At 44.0% G+C, this 21,296-nt stretch overlaps 1 protein-coding gene across 4 annotated transcripts in view; it reads right to left on the minus strand.

Annotated features, from left to right (window-relative positions):
• LOC310752458 (venom factor-like) overlaps nucleotides 1–21,296 on the minus strand; it is a 59,618-nt gene extending 38,322 nt beyond the window's left edge. For all 4 annotated transcript variants that reach the window (XM_083592763.1, XM_083592762.1, XM_083592764.1 and 1 more), the window contains exons 1-18: nucleotides 21,149–21,296; nucleotides 19,943–20,135; nucleotides 18,062–18,224; nucleotides 15,012–15,082; nucleotides 14,225–14,310; nucleotides 13,124–13,206; nucleotides 12,540–12,630; nucleotides 11,808–11,910; nucleotides 11,555–11,675; nucleotides 10,469–10,584; nucleotides 10,136–10,282; nucleotides 9,053–9,265; nucleotides 8,089–8,283; nucleotides 5,389–5,550; nucleotides 4,992–5,121; nucleotides 4,268–4,339; nucleotides 2,320–2,520; nucleotides 5–116 (exon numbers count right to left, since the gene is read on the minus strand). In XM_083592763.1, coding sequence (XP_083448889.1) covers nucleotides 5–116; nucleotides 2,320–2,520; nucleotides 4,268–4,339; nucleotides 4,992–5,121; nucleotides 5,389–5,550; nucleotides 8,089–8,283; nucleotides 9,053–9,265; nucleotides 10,136–10,282; nucleotides 10,469–10,584; nucleotides 11,555–11,675; nucleotides 11,808–11,910; nucleotides 12,540–12,630; nucleotides 13,124–13,206; nucleotides 14,225–14,310; nucleotides 15,012–15,082; nucleotides 18,062–18,224; nucleotides 19,943–20,135; nucleotides 21,149–21,219 — 2,330 coding nt within the window. In that variant the 5' untranslated portion in view covers nucleotides 21,220–21,296. The remainder of the gene's footprint in view (nucleotides 1–4; nucleotides 117–2,319; nucleotides 2,521–4,267; nucleotides 4,340–4,991; nucleotides 5,122–5,388; nucleotides 5,551–8,088; nucleotides 8,284–9,052; nucleotides 9,266–10,135; nucleotides 10,283–10,468; nucleotides 10,585–11,554; nucleotides 11,676–11,807; nucleotides 11,911–12,539; nucleotides 12,631–13,123; nucleotides 13,207–14,224; nucleotides 14,311–15,011; nucleotides 15,083–18,061; nucleotides 18,225–19,942; nucleotides 20,136–21,148) is intronic.

Consider the following 21,296-nt stretch of genomic DNA (forward strand, 5'->3'; position numbering starts at 1 on the left):
GTACCCTTGATCATTAGGAGGTGCAGTCAGCTGTTCTGTTCGCCATAACCAGCTCTCTGGAAACTGAGTTCTAGAAGTGATGTCTTGATCAGCTAAGAAATCATCCTCAAAGTCACCTGGGAAAACGGGAGACAAAGACTTAGCTGCAATTGCCTTTGTTACTGTGAAGTCCCTGCAATAAGTGACCAACAGACCCAAAACTTGACTTCTGGGTTCGTTCTCATTAAGAGCAGCAGCTTCAGGAAAAGAACACATCAGGCCACCATCTCAACATGCTTGGCAGGCTAATGCTTATGGCCTCAGCAGCATTCATATTGTTGAACACCACAGTCCTGCTGTGGAAGGGCAGCTACAAAGGCCCCACTATGGCCCCTGCCACTGATATAAGGAAAACCTCCTGGATCGGGCCCCACTAGTCCAGCATTTGGTTCTCACAGTGGCCAAGTAGAAGCCTGTGTGAAACCCGCTAGCAGGATTCAAGCACAAAATCCTCCAGTGGTTTTCAGCAACTGGTGTTCAGAAGCAGGGCCGGACTTAGGTTTGATGAGGCCCTAGGCTACTGAAGGCAATGGGGCCCTTTATATGTCCAGCTGTCCTTTGTCAACAACAAATTGCCGCTGTTTTTTGTGTTGAATATATGCTATATGGTCATTTATGGACCTAATAGGTATCTAAAGCCGTTTGCACATGTTGCCATGCAACCAGTCCATGCAGAATGTAGGCACCCTATATATAGAAATGAGCAAACCAGTGATATTTTAGGGAGCAGGCTAACAGGCGGGGCCCATGACTTTACATCATAGGAGCCTACACAACACAAAATACTGTTGCTGTTTGTAGGTTTTGTTTTATTTGTTTGTTATATTATATTTTGGAAATGTACATCCAGTTTATTTTTCCCTTTAATTTTTTTGGGGGCCCCCAAGAGAGTGGGGCCCTAAGTTATAGCTTATACGTATATCCGGCACTGTTCAGAATAATTGCTGCCACCATCTGTGGAAGCAGAGTTTAGCCTTTAGGGCTAGTAGCCATTGAAAGCCCTCTCCTCCATGAATTTGCCCTATCCTCTGTTAAAGCTATCTAGGTTGGTGGCCAGAACTCCATCCCTGCAGGAGCAAGTGCCAAAGTTTAACCATGTGTTGTGTGTAAAGAAGTACTTTATTTTATCTCTCCCGACACCTCCTGTATTCCATTGTTTGCACAGCGTTGGGGCTGCGCAACAGAGGCACCAGGCAGCACAGTGCTCAGGGCTGCGTGTTGGAGGTGAAAGTTTTAACTTAATCCCTGTGGCATTGGGTTGAGCGGGCAAACAAGAGAAGTGCTTCCCCCTGAGCAAAACTGTAAGAGATTCTTGAGGCAACAGAATGGGCTAGATCACTGCAGGAGGTTTTGTACACTCTTTAATACTACTTGGCTTGAGTTTTGTTTTTTAAGAACTCTTTGCACGTAGAAAATTTTGTACAGTCGTACCTTAGAAGTCGAACGGAATCCATTCCGGAAGTCCGTTCAACTTCCAAAATGTTTGGAAACCAAAGTGTGGCTTCTGATTGCCTGCAGGAAGCTCCTGCAGCCAATCGGAAGCCACGGAAGCAGTGCAGGATATTCGGCTTCCGAAAATCACTCGCAAACCGGAACACTGACTTCCAGGTTTCAATCATTCGGGAGCCGATTTGTTCGGGAGCCAAGGCATTTGAGATCCAAGTTACGACTGTACTTGCAGGGAGTTATTGTAGCAGGAAGACATTAAAAAATGGCACACACACACCCTCTTGAGGTTAAAAATAGTAGTCTATTCTACCACCTCAGGAGTTCTACTAATTTTTCTGCATGTATAGACCAGGCTTAAATCAAGACTATATTAAACTCTAAGCCGTCACACACCTTGAATTCCTTCCCAGAACACCTATGTAGCACCTCCTTTCCATCAAACACTTAATGTCCACTGTTTTTATGAGGCTTTTGGTTTAATCTAAAGATACTCCTCTCCACCTGAAACAATGTCCAAAAGGGTGCAACTGCGTTTGTGCATGCCCTTGTGTCTTCTCTTCTCATATCCTTCTGCTTTCTCTTCACTCCTTTCACCCCTCTCTCATTCCCTTTCCTTCTGTCAAATCTGCAGTCTCCTCAGACCAGGGCCCAATCTTTACATAAGCAGAAAGTGTCAGATAGGGCAATGGGATCACATAAGTAACAAAGGGTTTTGCAGCCCTTCCATAGTGTTCTGAGAGACTTACTTACCATCTCCCCAATAGTGTGCCTCTGAATTATTATTATTATTATTATTATTATTATTATTATTATTATTAAAAATCTACTTGCTTCTTGCCAGTATCAGTTCTTCATCCTGCTCATTCTCATTCAATATGTCTCTGATGAAGCGGCAACATTGAAGGAAAACATTCTGGCACTCAGTCTGATCCACAATGTATTGTATACGCTTTTCACAGCTGTAGCCCATGGGGTTCTCATGCATGCCATCTTCACAACACTTCCTTAGTGTCCGATTCTGAAATTGGCCAGCTGAAATATGCAAACAACATGTGAAACATCAAAGAATGTTTCCCATACCACTGTTGTTTTCCTACTCCCAACAGGCATCAGAAGAAAGCTGTTATCTTATTCTATAGTAATAATATAAGATGTTGTCATGCTGTTGTTTGCATGGCTGCCAATAGGAGGCAGGCAGTCCAAGGAGGCATACAAGCAGGCCAAGTGAGAAGTCGGGTAAGCCAGGCAGTGAGAAACCCAAGAAGGTGTTATCATGCTCTCCTTGTCATCACTGCTGCCACTGGCAGAAGCAATGGAGGGGATTCTTTCTGTGTCTCCCCACCTCCAGTGGTGGCAGCGACTGGAGATCATGGGAATGAGGGGGTAAGGTAAACTGTGAGGAGATGGGGGTTGAGTGAGGTGTAAAGGAAGTGGGAGGGTTGGCAAGTGGGGGTGGGGGGTAGGTGGGGCTGGTAAGCAAGATAAGCAGATGTGTAGCTCCTAGTTTAAATAAATGCTATGAATGTTATTGTTTTGGATTCTCCTGATGGTGGTGAGATGGTGGAGCATATAAGGCAGCGTTTCTCAGCCTTGGTGTGACGTTAACATATATGAGAGAGTGCTGGAGGGGAAATGGTTAAATAGGTTGCACAGACAGGACCCAGGGGGGTGGAGTCAGTGGGTCTATAAAACTGGTTCTGAGAGGAGTTCTGGGAGGAGTTCGTTGGGAGTTGTTGGTGGGCAGTTGGTTGGGTTTCATGGGTTGGCTGGTTGGGAAAGGCAGTTGGTAATAGAGAGACAGTTAGGGCGGTTGGTCCTTGAGTGTGGGGAGGTAGCAGAGATAGAGAGAGGAACATAGGACTAAGAAAGTAAAGAGGAACACCGTTTGGTATGCTGTAAAAGTTTTGTTTTATGTCTGAAATAAAATACACTCTTCTTTATTAATTGAAAAGCCGACTGAGACTGAAGTGATTTTACCAGGGAGGACCTGGTTGGTCAATAGTCCGTGAGACGACCGGGGGCTCCGTACGAACGCCACACTTGGGTCCCCATATGTTTATGGACTACAACTCCCATCATCCCTAGCTAGCACAACCAGCGGTCAGGGATTATGGAAGTTGTAGTCCAACAACATCTAAGGCCCAAAAGTTGAGAAAGGGTGGCATATGCCGCGAATGCCTGAAAGAGTGAAACTGTTGGATGGGTATAAAGCATTGCCAAGAGGGATTGCGTTTTAGGAAGCCTGAAGGCTAAATATTGATTTGTTAGCCATTGTAGAGTGAAGTGATTCTGACCAAGTGGCTCAGCAGAATCAGGAAGCTGTTTTGACACCACTCCAACCCACCATCCCTTCTGAGGAAACAGGCACTGAATCGCTTTCTGAAACCTCTGAGGTCAGGTCAGTTAAAATCACATCTCCAAGTTACAATATTTCTGGAAAAAAAATTCCCCTCTTCTGGAACTCAGCAGGATCTAGGACTAGTGCATCACAATAAATGTGAATGCCTACCATCCCTCCAAAACAAAGACAATGAACGGAGCAATGTTAGTATAAGAAATCATTGTTAAATATGTTCTGGGTTCAGAAAGAGTGTCATTAATTTCGTTGGATTTATTTAACAAGTTGGCATTGATAATGTTCATTAATACTCGTGTGGAAATCAATGGGTTCATTTGGTAGCTGAATGAGAGATTTTGGAGAAGAACTGGAATTCATGTTCAATGATTGCAAAATTCTCCACCATTCTTGCAGATGAAGCCTTTGCCATGCATCACATACCTTTACTTGCTTTAGATTCAATGAGCTGTACAGAGCGGCGTCGGCGTCTTGCAGGCTGAGGGCACTTTGGATCTGGAGTAGAAAGGGAGGAACAGGAACTAATTGTTTGGAACTGAAATAAGATGTTAGTGCCACTGAATTCTAATTCTTTTGGAGACTGACTTTATGCGTGTTTACGTAAAAGTGGTTCCCACCGAGTCCCATTATGTAAGGCTTAACTACATGTTACACATGTGACAATGAACTCCTGATAGCTGCCATTTCTCATTAAGACATCTTACAGGGGGTGCAATGTGGAGTATTGCTGATTGTCCTGGTGGTTGAAGCTGTTTCTTAGAAATAGCAGTCTTCTGAGATTTGTCACGTGTATTTGCATCACACAGTGGGGGGTAGTGGGACAGTTCAGTCCAAGAACCTGCACCCCCACCCCACCCCCTGCCTGGCATCCTGGGGCATAACCTGCAGACAATGCCATGCTAGCGCTTGAGCCAGAAAAGAGTCTAGGCCAGTGTTTCTCAACCCGTGGGTCCCCAGATGTTGTTGGACTACAACTCCCATCATTCCTAGCCAGCATGACCAGTGGTCAGGGATGATGGGAGTTGTAGTCCAACAACATCTGGGGACCCACAGGTTGAGAACCGCTGGTCTAGGCCCTGCTCTTAGGTGAAAGGTCTTTCTCACTCCTTTGCCATCTCACCAGCACCAACACCCTCCCCAATAATACCTGATCTCTGTTGCGTGGAAAGCTTATTGCTGGTCACCAGAGCAAGTCCAGCATCTTCAAACACACCCAGATTGTTCCTGCCACTGCCGGCTGTACATCCAATATCCCTCTTTTCCACTGAGTCCCATATCTGACATGGAGCAGGCACAGTATGAGAGGGGGGAATCAATCAATAAACGTTAAGGGGAAATGTAAGGTGAATGGTTAATGTACATCACAATCCACCATTGTGCACATTCATCCAGGCCTCATGGAGAACGTGCACATAATTCTTACATGAAGAAGTAATTGTGTACATTTCCCAATCAATCTCCAACAGCCCCTGCCCTGGTGAATGTGCCTTTACCAACTGAATTTTGTACATTCTTGTGTCATCATGCATCGTTCCCGGCCTCACCTTGCTTTGTGTAAGCTTGTACTTCTTGTTAAGCACATAGACTCCTTTGTCCACAGCCACAAGACCAACCCAAGCATTTGCATCTCCTTCGAGTTTGATAGCCACTTGATCTCCTGGCTCGTGAATCTGGTCATCTTCCCGATGTTCTCCTTTCACAACCAGCTGCTTGAACAAGGCAACAAAGAAGTTCAGTTCCGTGGCAGGGAAAGTGCCTGAATGACTGTCTTGGGAGGGAAGAAGAATCGCTATTTTATATTAAGTCAGTCTTTTAAATATTTGTAAAGATACTTTGCCAATCTCCCCTACGTTTCCTTCTCCGAGAGCTGAACAAGGGGACAAGCAAAGGGTAGCTTCCTGATCAGACAGCCAATCAACACTGTGCAACCTGGTAAACAGTGACATTTGGAGCACATAAATTGGATATGCGTAAGATGAATATACTGTAATCTTAAAAGCAAGCCTGTCAGTTAGCCTGTTCATTTAGAGAAGGTTCAGTTCAGTTGTATATCTATGGATGTTTGCCTGTTAATAAAATACCTGTTCTAAATTACTTGATTGAATCTGGAACTTCATGTTGAAGACAGCATATGATGCCAGGAAATACATTCTGTGAAAGTACTATGGAATATTTGAGGGCTCTGAATCCTTTATTTCTCACACACATGGCAGCTGAGGAAAGGAAGCAGAGGCAGGGATGGAGACACGCTGACAGGAAAAGGTTGGTTTTCAACAATGGCCAAGGTTGAGTAGACCTTACAGCGGTGTGGGGGGGGATGACCCACTGAGGAGGAAAAGTGGCAGTTTAAAGCAAGGTTTTAGTATAGCAAGAAGAGAGCTGAGGAAAACTTTGTTATGTTAGCATTTTAGTGTTAGCTTCTGTTTTGTACCCATCTCTGCTATTTCTTCTTGTTGACATTTAAAAGAGTAGAAACAAACTCTCAGTTTGAATTTCTTGGTGTAGAAAGCATTGATCTGATGTGCAGGGATCTTTCCTATTCTAATAAATTCAAGAGAATTCTGGAAGCTTCTCTGTGTGAAAGAAGCAAGCAGAAGGTTACTGATATTTGGGTTATTCCTTCTGAGAAGGCTTAAACTGGTTCTGTTATCTCTTTTTGTCAAGGTCATGCTGACTATAATAGTGAGGCAAGAAGGAGCCTGGGTTTCATTCTCTCATTCCATCTCTTTTCCTTCTGGTGTGGTATTCCGTATATAGTGTTAAAGTTTATAATTATAAGTAGTTGTAGGTTTAAGTTAAGTCTGCTGCAACTGGATTTCTTATGGGCAGGGCCAATCCTGAATGTATTGGATTTGTGACCATTATGCTCATTCGCCTTCAGTAGCAGTATAGCTCTACTGGATGAAATACAATTGCCTCTGGTCTATTTTTTGAGAATCCTGCAATGTGTTTAAGTTTTTACTCTGCTAACTATACGTTGAGATCCACTCTGGATCAATATTGAGTAGAATTTCAATGACACAAACTTCCCTTCCCAATCGGTTTGGACCTCTTCCACTTCTTTCCATTTTCAGTGTCTTTCCTTTCCATCAGCCCTGCCATTGTCACTACTGTTGTGCAACTTGCTTTCTCTTCAGCTCCCCTACCTGACCTCGTCTTCATGAAAATCAAGGATTGTAATATGGCAGTAAAGGTAAAGGGACCCCTGACCATTAAGTCCAGTCACGGACGACTCTGGGGTTGAGGCGTTCATCTCGCTTTACTGGCTGAGGGAGCCGACGTACAGTCATGTGGCCAGCATGACTAAGCCACTTCTGGCGAACCAAAGCAGCGCACGGAAACACCGTTTACCTTCCCACCAGAGTGGTACCTATTTATCTACTTGCACTTTGACATGCTTTCGAATTGCTAGGTTGGCAGGAGCTGGCACCGAGCAACGGGAGCTCACCCCGTCACGGGGATTCGAACCACCAGCCTTCTGATCAGCAAGCCCTAGGCTCTGTGGTTTAGACCACAGTACAAATCCTCCAATGAAGGGGGCTGTATGATGACAGGTGTTCTTTTTTTATGTATGTGTGAAGAAACACGTATTTGGTAGGATGGAAGAATTTGTCTATTTTTGTTTCTCCGAGTTTATCATTTTTCTAATATTAAATTTAATTTTCTGTAATTGTACCTTCTAAAATACCTCATGACAATTCATAATTCCTCCTAATATGTGCATATATACATGTGCACATTTTTATATGCAATTTTTCTTAAAATGCACATTTTTTGCAGGAATTTAACAAATTTAATATGCTGGTTTTTTATATATTATGTCCTTTCCCACAAATATCTGTACCATATGCACACATTCCTCTAATATAACACCTCTGTGGATGCATTATTTGGTTGGAGAAGTGCCTGAGAACATTCAGAGAAATGCAAATTTCAAAGAATAGCTGTGTTTTGGTTCCCATATTGGTTTCAGATTGGACAGATTCAGTGGTTTTGCATTGAAATATGAGCTGAATTTCTTTTCCCCCCTCCCATTTTAGTTATTATGGGTTAAAACATTTGCACGTACATTGTAAGGTTCTACTCATTTTCTAACCCAAAGTGAAACAAAATTGTGAGAGGACTCTCATTCCAAATGCTCTTAAAAACAGTGAGTGATGGAGTGGGGTTGGAGGGAAGTGAATTTATTGCACTTCTGCAATAGCTTGCACTGTTACAGGAAATCCATGAGAAGATTGACCTACCGTTCCCATGCAGGTGTCCTTCACATCCATCCAGACAGAGTCAGCCACAATCTCACTGTTCCCCACTTGGTAGTAAGCCACAATCCGGAAGGAAGGAATGAGCTCTGGGGTGATGGGCAAGGAAAAGGTCACCAAATTCTGTCCTGCTTCTCTGCGCTGCCTCCCAACCTTGAACATTTTCCCCTTCGTCAAGATCTGGTGGTGAACAAGACATCCTGTTTTACGTGAAGCAGGTTAGCAAGCATAGATTGGTTTGAACAAAACTCCATGCAATTGGGCTAACTCACATAACAAGTGTAATGCAAATGTTTTTCACCTCATGGAGCACAGCGACATAGAAAAGTTTATTTTGGGGGATACCTTTCTTCTTCTTTTTACATTTTTAATTGGTTTTCGCAATTTACATTTATATTCAAATAATAGTCATAATCATACATATAGGATTCCATGAATCCTTGGACTTTCCTCTGCCCCTCTATGAGTTCCACCCACATTCTTTCTTTCTTTTTAACTGCAACATTTAAAATTCTCCATTTTCTTAAAAATCCCTGTTTTCCCATAGTTCTTGTTACATTACAAGTGTTGTTACGGTCCTGCCAAAGTTTTTAGTTGTTTACAGTGTTCTCTGAGGTAAATTATAAATTTGTCCCATTCTTTAGTAAAATTTCTATCTTCTTGATTTCTGATCTTCCCAGTCTTTTTCGCCATTTTGGCCTAATCCACCATCTTTATCAGCCATTCTTCTCAGGTCGGGACTTTGTCTCCCTTCCATCTCTGGGGAATGCCTTTATAAGTGCCATCGTAATGTGAAGCTTAACCCAAAGCAACCAAAGAAGGCAGGTGCTGTAGGAAAGACCGCTGAAACCTGTTTTTCCATGAGGACTAGAAACCTCTCTCACCACCTTCAGTATTAACAGGCGTATAGAGACTTGGCTCTCAGGCTTCCATTCTGCCCAGTACTTACCATATAGGTGAAATATTGGATCTGATCCAGCACTTCTTGGTTGTTGCTCTTCAGATTGAAATTGATAGGCAAGTTGTCTCCAGCCTTCAGCTCCGTAGCTGCGACTGCCAAATGGAGATAATTTCCAGATCCTCCTTGGGTCTGGTATGCTGTAGCTATCATGGTCTTGGTTGCCTGGCGTTCATTTAAAAGTTGGGGATCTTTGGTTTTTACCTACAGAAAGTGGAAAGTGGAAAAAGTTATCTAGGGGCTTATCCACACTTTTGCCCTGTGCTTTCTACGTACAGGTCCACACTTTCCCGGTCTGTTTCCCAGCACTTTTTATTTTAATAATTTTTATTAAATTTTCAATTTTACAATTTCAAATAAACATTTTACAAACTTTAAAATATCCAATGGTTCCCTTCTTCTCTTCCCATGGTTCATTTTACATATCATACATCCCTGCATATTTTACTACAGTGGTACCTCGGGTTAAGAACTTAATTCATTCTGGAGGTCCGTTCTTAAACTGAAACTGTTCTTAACCTGAGGTACCACTTTAGCTAATGGGGCCTCATCCTGAAGCAAAGTTCTTAACCCGAGGTACTATTTCTGGGTTAGTGGAGTCTGTAACCTGAAGCGTCTAACCTGAAGCGTCTGTAACCCGAGGTACCACTGTATAGCCATTCAAATCAGTTTTCCACTTTTACATCCATCAAAAATTATTTACTCTGTTGAATTCATCTTAATGCTGCCAGCGTTTTCAGCTGTATAGTTATTTTCCATATATTGAATAAATGTTTTTCAGTCTTCTTTAAACGTATGTTCTCCTTGCTCTCTTATTCTATATGTTAAATCTCTAAGTTGTGCATATTCTGTCAACTTAAGTTGTCAATCCTCTTTGGTTGGGAACTTGCTCACTTCCCATTTTTGGGCTAACAAAACACTCTATGCACTGAGCTATGGACCCTTCCTTAAAAATTCCTAAGTACCCCCATGAACAGTTGCTTTGGTTCTGTGTGCAGAAGATACACACAGGAACTGCCAATAGCACAATTCATGCATTTGAAGGGAACTTGGCACGGCCTCAGGGGGACTCACTGTGATTCTGAGCTCTTGGCTGTTTGCTGGCGTGTTCAGGATCAGCTTGGCCGTCCCATCATTCTGGGTGGTTCCATCAGCTGCAATTGGCTCTGTCACCACAGGTACACGGGAAGCCGGGGAGCCATCAGGATTGGTGACAAACACCTAAGCAATTGAGAAGGAAGAGGTGAATGAGTGTGAGATGCAGCCATCTCTGCAGAGCCAACACCACTTTTCCCAAGACATCCGTGGATTTAAGAGATTTCCCACGGCTCCTTATGTTTGCTTCTGTGGATTTCCAAGAGCCTGGGACTGGGCCATGAAAGGAAGAGAGACTCAGGTGAACATTACCATCAGTTCAAAGGGCATCCCCGGCTTGAAGTACTTGGGGGTTTTCGTGAAGTGGATCTGATAGGGCGATGTCACAAGGCTGATGCCAGATCGCTCAGTCACCACCATGTCGCTGCCTGCAGGAAGGAGAAGAGGGGACTCAGAGAAGGAATGAAGCCAAGCTGCTTGACAGGGAGAGAGAAATCTTCCAATTGTTTCAGAGCCTTTCAGCAGGCATTTAAAGGAGGTTTTCTGTTTTTACGATGAATTTTAATTAGTTTTATCCACTGTATGCTTTTTTGTCGTTTTTATGTACAGTACACCACTTGAAAATTTCAGTAACTAAATAGTTAAAATCATTAAAAATAATAAGATACCTTGGAGAAGCCAATGTAGGTCTACTCAGAAGTAAATTCCACTGAGTTCAATGGGACCTACTTTCAGAAAAGCGTGACTAGGGATTGCAGCCTTGTAAAGGGATAAATGAAGGCAGGAATTGGTGTCTAAATGATACAGCAAGGCTCTTTAAAATGCCAACCCTAATGGCAAGGTAGAGAGCATCATTTGACCTTCTTCATCGCAGGCAGCAAAATACAGGTCTAATATATTTTTCTTTCCAGGAGTTGGGTGAAGATTATTTCTTTGCAAGATTAAATATTTTGGCTTCATAATGTTACATAATAAAATGTCTGGCTGTAAAAATCCAAATCAGAAGGGGCTGAATAGTCTCAAAGCAATTATGAACTGCGGCAGGTTAGTCAGACTCCAACATTCACAAGAAGTCTGGACGGTGACACACGAGAGTTCTGCACTGGCTCCCCGCTTGTGAATCGCTCTCCCTAGACAGGCTCGCCTGGTGCCTTCAACACGTATCTTTAGGTGCCCGGCGAAAATATTCCTCTCCTCCCAAGCCTTCAGCTAATTAAACAATCTATGGCCTTTTAAACTGCAGGGGCATGGACAGGTATTTTGTTTGTTACTATATTGTGTATTTTTGTCTATCTATATTGCAAACCGCCCTGTGATCCTCAGAAGGAGGGCGGTATAAAAATTTAATGAATAATAAAATTCCATCCTATTCCATCTGGTTTTCAGACTGACACTCACCTGACTCTGTCATCACTGTCACAGAGACATAGAGGGAGTGCCCAATAAGATTGTTGAGGTTGTGAAATCGAGTCTGAAGGATGTCTCTCTTTAGGATTCCTTCCCCTTCTCCATTAGTAATCTGAAAAGGAAAATGGGAGGTAAGACAAGTTTTACATTTGTTTGTCCGTGTGTGTGTGTGTGTGTGTGTGAGAGAGAGAGAGAGAGAGAGAGAGAGAGAGAGAGAGTGTACACACACATAAACACATCCTACCTGAATTCTCTGGAGTGAGTCTGGAATGCTGTGTTTGACGCCATCCACTTTCACTCCAAAGAGGACAAAGGCCATACCCTCCACACTCTTCCCATAGAGGAACCTAAAACAACAAAATCCAACGTCAAATAAGGGCCAAATTCAAAAAGGATAGGGCTATCTGTTAGAGGCACCATACTTCTCAGTAACAATTGCTGGGAATAACAAGGAGAGAAAGGGCTTTTGCGCTCACATCATGCCAAAAAACTTTCCTCCTGTGCTGGGGTCCCAACATAAACCATGCACAAACACACACACACACACACACACACAGAGAGAGAGAGAGAGAGAGAGAGAGAGAGAGAGAGAGAGCTGCTATTAACACCCCACCAGAGGTGCTACCCTGAGGCAAAGATTGGTATGTGCCTGTGACATCACACACCCAATGTGGGACGCGACACACGCACATCGTCGGGAGGAGGCCTTGCCCAGAGTCACGCAGCTTCAATGGCTTTGATTGCTGCACAGTGCCTTTGATGCTGCACTGTGTTTGGCTCTGTGGTTCAACCACCCCCGCCCCTCACTAATGGGATGGCTGAACCCCCTGGTAAGGAATATTGAGGGGGTGACGACACCTCTGCCACCTGCAGTTGGCACAGCTGCTCCCTGCTATGCTATTAATTCTAGATATGTTAATTTTCTTTCACGCAGGTAATACCTGGTCTTTACCTTCCCACAGTTGCAGACACCCACCTTGCAGTGATAGACACTCTGAAATCCCTGTTGCTGTCAATGTAATAAAATTTAGCCGATGGCTCCACTATGACTTCGAAGCTTGGCAATACTAAAGAAATAAATAGGGGAAGAAGAACATATAAATATTTGAGGAGAGATGTGACTTTTTAGGACAGTGTCTGCAATTTGAAAAGTATGAGTGTTATGTACTGAGTTGAATAGGATCCAAATTGCAGCAGTCTGATTGGTCCTAGAACAATAGGATCCAGAAGGCAGCAGTCTGATTGGTCCGCAGGAGCCACCCAATCCAACTCCAGGTGGAAGTGAATCCGCAACCTGATTGGCCTACAGGAGAATCCCAGAACTAGCCAATCACATGGGGCCCATTGTGTAAATAACGTATATAAAGCAGACATTTCGGGGGAAGTTCCATTCCTCACTACTATGAGCTGAATAAAGAGCATGAAATCCACACTGGACTCCAAGTATATTTCAATGAGCAATCCCAAAGCAGAGCTGAAGAAGCAAAGGGCGTCTTCCAAAGAGGAAACAGTGCCTGTGATGAACCAGGAAAAGTGCTAAGCTGAGATGGTCATCCTTACCATATTCTTTGACGTCAAATTGTGTGCTGAAGGTCTCCTGTGGGGAGTCTTGATACTTGGCCACAATCTTCCAGGTTCCCAAACTAGAGAAGGGAAAGGAAGGAATCTTCACTGCTTCTGCTTTGTCAACTCATGATATTAAAGGTGAAATAAGAATGGGCTGCAGGGCCTCTTCTCCCCATGGGTGAGGTTAGAATATAGTCTATGCCCCTTGATGCTCATTCCCCCAATGGTGGTTGGAATTAAAATGGTGCTTAGGGTCCTGTCTGGAGGCCAGTAGAGAAACGCACCGTGGCTGAGGGAGGGGGATGCTTCTGCTACAGTGGGGGGCTCAGTTTGCCAAAGTGGGCAGGAACATACATCCGCAAGCTCCTTTTAGTACCCTTGGTTGCAGCTTATCAGGCCCTGGAGATTTGAATTCATTTAAAGTAGCTAGATGTTCCCTTACTACCTCTTTTCCTATCTTGGGCTGCAGCTCCTTCCTTACATCATTAATTCATCACTGATGTGCTTTCTTTGCCAATTGCTGTTTCAGCTCACTTTCTGTACAAACAGTGCTATTTTTTCCTAGAAAAATAGGTGCTAGAACCCACCATGAACACCTCCCTCGTTCTCTTAGAATGGCAATGGCGCCAACCTGAGAGGGGCCGGAACTGAGGTCAGGCACGTTCTGGCTGAAAAAAACAGTCCTGTGTACAAATTTGGTTTGAGGTAATAAAGGTAAAGGGACCCCTGACCGCTAGGTCCAGTCGCAGACGTCTCTGGGGTTGCGGCACTCACCTCGCTTTATTGGCCGAGGGAGCCGGCGTACAGTTTCCAGGTCATGTGGCCAGCATGACTAAGCCGCTTCTGGCGAACCAGAGCAGCGCACGGAAACGCCATTTACCTTCCCGCCAGAGCGGTACCTATTTATCTACTTGCACCTTTTTGGCGTGCTTTCAAACTGCTAGGTTGGCAGGAGCAGGGACCCAGGAACGGGAGCTCACCCCTCGCGAGGATTCAAACCGCTAACCTTCTGATCAGCAAGCCCTAGGCTCTGTGGTTTAGACCACAGCAGCACCTGTGTCCCTTAGGTTTGAGGTAATATTCATGGCCAAATACCTGACAATCTCTGGTAAGGGGTGAGGTTGGAAGTTTCTTGAAGTAGGATTGATGAATGCCTGCCTGACAACAATTCCTTCAGGTGTCTGAAAGAGGAAAAGTATATTTAAAGGGATGTTGGAAAAGTAATAATAAAAACGCTGGCACTTAATATTTGTATTCCATAGTGCAGTGCCGGATTTACGTATAAGCTAAACAAGCTATAGCTTAGGGCCCCACTCTCTTGGGGGCCCAAAAAAAATTTAAAGGGGAAAAAAACCTGGATGTACATTTCAAAAATATAAGATAAAAAACAAATAAAATAAAACCTACATACATTTAGAGCTTAATAATTATTTCATTATTAATATACTTCTTCTTAATTGTATTTCAGTTCAACAATTACTTTGATAAAATACATGTTTTGTTATGTGCAAATGGCTTTAGACACCTATTAGGTCCATAAATTACTATATAGCATATATTCAACACAAAAAACAGCAACAATTTGTTGTTAACAAAGGACAGCTGGACATATAAAGGGCCCCATTACCTTCAGTAACTTAGGGCATCATCAAACCTAAATCCAGCCCTGCCATAGTGCAAGAGTTCTTACGGAGCACAAGAGCTTGTGTCCACACAAGTTGTGCACCATCGAGATGAGGAGACCAGATATGATGCGCTAAACAGAGCACTGGATCGAGACCAGCAAATCTTTGCTCAGCCATAAAGCATACTCTCCAACATTTCTCCAATGAAAATGGCTCTGACTGTACCCACCACAAGGACACATACACGAACCACTCACCTCAAACTCGACAATCACAGGCTTATCCAAAATCTGCATTTTGTGATTCACAGAAAAGATACGGTAGTGCACTGAGAAAGAAGAGAAGATGTTTGTCATATACCCTGTACATTTGGTTTGACAAAGTTTCATGTCTTCCCTCAAAGCACTCATTGAACAGCAATATTTTAAGAATGCTGATAATTACTGTATTTTTCCATCTATAAGACTATTTTGGGGGACTCCAAATTAAGAAAACACCCCTCAGCGCTACCTGTGTATAAGATCAGCCCCAATTTTAAACCTAAATTTTGGTTTAAAAAAAACCTAGTCTTATACACGGGAAAATACGGTATTTGCTGGAGATCTCTAGATCCTACACAGGAGAACTATGGGAGGTGGGCTTACTTGATCAGGATAAGTTAAACTGACTAGAACACAGTTTATATTTCTAATGTAAAGTGTCACCAGTCAGGAAACAAACACTCTTTGCAACATAAACTCTCTTTTTTTTACAAATAGTTAAGCAAATGTGAAGTTGTTGTAAGCGGTTCCAACGTATTTCGCCCAATTGCGCTTGGAAATGTACTGGCAGGGCCGTAGCTAAGGGGTGGTGAAGTGGGCCCCTGCCAGGGGCGCAGGCGATGGGGGGGGGCGCAAAATCAGCTAAAAATATTTCCATAAATATGTCTGTAAATAAAAAATATCAATTATTGCCTCATAAGAAAAGGTTTTACAGTGGTGCCTCACAAGACGAAATTAATTCGTTCCGCGAATTTTTTCATCTAGCGAATTTTTCGTCTTGCGAAGCACAAAATCCCATAGGAATGCATTGAAAATCAATTAATGCGTTCCTATGGTCAAAAAAAGTCCAAACAAAGCCAAATTTGGTACAACAAGAGTTTATTAAGTGCTCTTTAAAGTCACACATACTGTAAAGAGCATTTCAAAATTCAAACCCAGAAATTTTTTTAAAAAACAGCAGAGTGGCCCAATGGTCACAGAAAATCATAAAAATGCAGGGAAAAAAACACAAGCTTCCAGATTCTTGCAAACCCCTCCCCAACTGTTCCCCCAGCCACCCAGCACACAGAAATTCAAATCCAGAATTTTTTTTAAAAAACAGCAGAGTGCCCCAATGGTCACAAAAAATCAGAAAAATGCAGAAAAAAAACACAAGCTTCCAGATTCTTGCAAATCCCTCCTGAACACCAAGTCCTTGAATTCCAAACACCCCAACCCAAAATCCAAAACCCCCCAAAAAAGTTTTAAAAGCTTAACTTACCAAATGGCTGCAAAAGAAGTTTTGGAAAAGCTTCAAAAATCACCAAAGTCTTTAAAAACCTCAAAAAAGGCTACTATGTACCCTGCGTTCTATGAGTTGCTCCTCGAAGTCAAGTCGCAACTGTATTAACGGTGTTAAGAAAAAGGAAACAAACTTGCAAGACGTTTTCGTCTTGCGAAGCAAGCCCATAGGGAAATTCGTCTTGCGAAGCAGCTCAAAAAACGGAAAACCCTTTCGTCTAGCGAGTTTTCCATCTTGCGAGGCATTCGTCTTGCGGGGCACCACTGTAAATAGAGGGTGATTTGAATGGGTGGAGCGGGGGGGGTTTGGAGGAGAGGCAGAAAGAAGAGCTAATTTGTCCATGGCTAGGGGGCGCAATCTGGACGGTTCTGCCAGGGGCGCAAGATCACCTAGCTATGGCTCTGCGTACTGGGAGTCAATGTAGGTCTTTCAGGACCAGTGTTATATGGTCTCAGCAGCCACTCCCAGTCACCAGTCTAGCTGCCACATTCTGGATTAGTTGTAGTTTCTGGGTCACCTTCAAAGGTAGCCCCACGTAGAGCTCATTGCAGTAGTTCAAGCGGGAGATAACTAGAGCATGTACCGCTCTGGCGAGCCAGTCCATGGGCAGATAGGGTGAACACAGATGAAGCTGAACACAGAATTGTCCTGTGCCTCCATGGACAGCTGTGAGTCCAAAATGACTCCCAGGCTGCACACCTGGTGCTTCAGGGGCACAGTTACCTCATTCAGGACCAGGGAGTCCCCCACACCTGCCCTCCCCTGTCCCCCCAAAACAGTACTTCTGTCTTGCCATGATTGTCTTGGTAGAAGAGAGTCTGCTGGTTCTTTAACAAGTGCAAAACCTGTTTACCAGTGGTAAAAGAGTTGTGATGTGTATGTCTCTCTCAGACGAACTTCAACTTGATCCATGTGACGGTCACCTCCAGGCTTGACTACTGTAATTCGCTCTACGCGGGGCTGCCCTTGAAGCTGTCCCAGAAACTCCAGCGGGTACAGAATGCTGCAGAGAGGCTCCTCACGGGGTCTCTGCCATGGGAGCATATTCACCCAGTGCTTTTCCAGCTGCACTGGCTCCCAGTGGAGTACAGGGTCAGATTTAAGGTGCTGCTTTTGACCTTTAAAGCCCTTCACGGCCTAGGACCCTCGTACCTACGGGACCGCCTCTCCTGGTATGCCCCACGGAGAGCCTCAAGGTCCATAAATAGCAACACCCTAGAGGTCCCGGGCCCTAAGGAAGTTAGATTGGCTTCAACCAGAGCCAGGGCCTTTTCAATAGCCTGGTGGAGCGCTTTGCCTCATGAGACCAGGGCCCTGTGGGATCTGATTTCTTTCCACAGGGCCTGTAAAACAGAGTTGTTCCACCTGGCCTTTGGCTTACAATCAGTTTGATTCCCTCCCCCTCTTTCTTTTTCCTTTCTCCTCCTATGAAGACATTGCACCCTAATGTTTTAATGTTGTATCTTAATCTTTTAAATTGGATTTTAATCAACTTGTTTTTATCATTGGTTGTTAGCCGCCCTGAGCCCGGTCTTGGCTGGGGAGGGCGGGGTATAAATAGAATATTATTATTATTATTATTATCATCATCATCATCATTATTAACTGTCAGTTGTGTAAGGTGGGGATCATCCGTTCCTAGCTCTGGTGGCAAGGGAAGGATCTATGAACAGCAGAGATCTGCAGATTGCAAGTAGGTTATCCACTCCAGACCCCTCCTGCAGTTCCAGATAATGTTATGGGAGGGACTAGCAGAAGGCTTTACCTTTGGACCCAGGTGTGTAGATGGTTTTATCTGTCTGGATGAAGAGATATCCACTGTGGAAGGAGACCAGAACCATCCTCTCCAATGTGAACTGAGGACACTTGGCCACAACAATCACATACTGCTTTTGCTTGGAATCCTTCTTCATATCATTGGCAGAAACCTGCAGGGGCAAATCAGGAGCTAAAAATCGGATATCTCCTGGTTTTTGCTTACAAGGCAAATAGTAGCAAACTCAAATCCCTGCTCAGTAATGGAGCTCAGTAGGTGACCAGTTGCTAATTCTCAGCCTAGTAAAACTTCACAGAATTCTTATAAGACTGGGGTGGGGGAAACAGCACATTCAGGTTGCGAAAGTGCACTGTTTTTTGTAATGTTGGTTTAAAAAAATAAGATGTGGATTTAAAAGAAATAATTATTATTCAATGGTGTACCAGTGGTGTTTAACCCCTACTAAGTTGGCAAAAATGTATAGAACAAGTACAAATACCTGCTGGAAATGTAAAGAAAAAGAAGGTACCTTTTATCATATGTGGTGGACTTGCAAGGTAATAAAAGCTTTCTGGGAGATGATATACAATGAAGTGGGGGGAAAATGTTTAAAATAACCTTTTTTAAGAAAACAGAAGCTTTTCTATTAGGAATTATAGGTACTGATGTCCCAAAAGAACAGAAAAAAACTTTTTCTGTATGAAACAACAACCGCCTGGATGCTACTAGCCCAGAGATGGAAAGAAGACAGAGTCCCTGTCAGAGAGGAGTGGGAAACCAAGCTGATGGACTATGCTGAAATGACAAAACTGACTGGAAAACTCAAAAACCAAGAGGACGAAAACTTTATAAAAGAATGGGGGGAAATTTATAAGTTGCTTAGGAGACCACTGTAAACAGATGGAAACATTAGCAGGATTTTGACTCGCTTGTAGCATAACAATTACCATGGATAATATGCTTTGATATAAAAACTGAAGTATCAAAGAATATGTAGTATTAAATATTTAAAATGGGACCCCATGGAGGGGGTGGGGGGAAGTCTGGAGATTCAGAGGAATCTCTCCATATGGATAATTTTTTCACTTTGCTATTTATAAATTTGTATTGGTAAAACCAAATAAAAATGATTTTTTAAAAAAGAGAAATAATTATGTTGCGTATTGAGAACTATGGAAATTATTATTGTGTATTAAATGTATATCACACTCTTCCACCAAAATTCAGCTTTCCTGCAAAAAAAACTGAAGGTGCATTTTACTAACTTATAAAGCTGATCTCCTGTATAACAGACTCTAACAATCTGGTTCTTCTCATCTGTTACACTGAGGTCTGATGATCCACTATTGCACTATAAGCACACATAAAGGTAAAGGTAAAGGGACCCCTGACCATTAGGTCCAGTCACGGATGACTCTGGGGTTGTAGTGCTCATCTTGCTTTACTGGCTGAGGGAGCCAGCATACAGCTTCCAGTCATGTGGTCAGCATAACTAAGCCGCTTCTGGTGAACCAGAGCAGCGCACGGAAAAGCCGTTTACCTTCCTGCCAGAGCGGTACCTATTTATCTACTTGCACTTTGATGTGCTTTCGAACTGCTAGGTTGGAAGGAGCAGGGACCGAGCAACGGGAGCTTACCCCATTGCGGGGATTCGAACTGCCGAACTTCTGATTGGCAAGCCTTAGGGTCTGTGGTTTAGACCACAGCGCCACCCGCGTCCCTTATAAGCACACATAGTCACCCCAAAATACCTGACACACAGTGCAGTCCTATGCTGGTAGTACTGTGTTCAACCAGGTTCAGTGTGTATAGGACTGCAGCATGATTTCTGCATGTATAGCACTGGAGCGCACAAAATGTCATCATCCCTAATCGTCGCTCTGCACCCACCTTTATGGTTGGGGTCACCATCATGCCACTTGCTGGCTCTATGCGAGTTTTGACCATGTACAGGGTGTTTCTCTTCTGTGGGAAGTCATGGACAGAGACGGTGACCTCTGCGTCAAAGTTGGCCCCATGAGCCTCCACCACAATCGTCTCTTCGGTCTCTACCCGCAGGACGCTTGGGGTGATGAGGGAGTAGCTACAGAGGAGAAAAAGCTCACAGTAGTGAGTTTGTTTGGTGCATTTAAATGTAATATGACAGCCTCTCCATGCTGCATCTGCCAGGATGTGTTGTGGGCACTCCTTGCGCAATGGATTTCACTGTTTGCAGTTGTTTGCAGTTCTGCTACTGTTAATCATTGCCCACCACTTCTGAGGACCCATTTGCATGGCCCCCCCATAGGAGCCAACTTCTAGGGCCCAAGGGGGCTTCGCCTCCCCATAAAATATTTGAGGAGGCCAGGACCCCCCCCCAAGTTAATGGGCATTGACCTTCAAATGGTGTGTGTTCACCATGCCATGTGGGGCCTCCCCAATATTTTATTCAAGTTGGCACCCCTGGTGCCCCCCATGGGTGTTGAAATATGTTTGTCTTGAGGCATCTTTGACCCTTTTAAAACACAGTCCCGTCCCCCCATTACTTTAGTCAGAGGCCTTAAAGGTAAAGGGGCCCCTGACCATTAGGTCCAGTCATGGACGACTCTGGGGTTGCAGTGCTTCATCTCGCTTTATTGGCCAAGGGAGCCGGCGTACAGCTTCCGGGTCATGTGGCCAGCATGACTAAGCTCTGGCAAAATCAGAGCAGCACACGGAAACGCCGTTTACCTTCCCACTGGAGCAGTACCTATTTATCTACTTGCACTGGCATGCTTTTGAACTGCTAGGTTGGCAGGAGCTGGGACCGAGCAACAGGAGCTCACCCCGTCGCAGGGATTCGAACCGCCAACCTTCTAATCGGCAAGTCCTAGGCTCTGTAGTTTAATCCACAGCGCCACCTGCGTCCCTCACCAGAGGTCTTATTTTGTAGCAAAAAAAAGGTTTTGCGGCACCTTAAAAACAGAATGAATGAAGTGGCTATTGACCCATCGCCAAGACATCGATTCTAACCGTGTCTACGTGGAAATGAGCACCATTGAAAGAAGTGGGGCTTGTACCCCACTTCTTAAGAAATGCGGTGCTGGTGTGAACTGCTGAAATCTAACTTGTACTTACAGTTGGCTGTAAGAAGAATTCGGGAAAGAGACCAAGAGGGCAGCCACCAAGTAGAGAGCAGTCCCCTTCATGGTGATCTGGAGGAACAGGAGAGGCAAGCTACCGTCTCAGTATTTATCCTCTGAGACCCCTTCCAAGCCATTGCCCT

The sequence above is a fragment of the Podarcis filfolensis genome (assembly GCF_964270895.1).
Source record: "Podarcis filfolensis genome assembly, chromosome: 17".
Classification (NCBI taxonomy): domain Eukaryota; kingdom Metazoa; phylum Chordata; class Lepidosauria; order Squamata; family Lacertidae; genus Podarcis; species Podarcis filfolensis.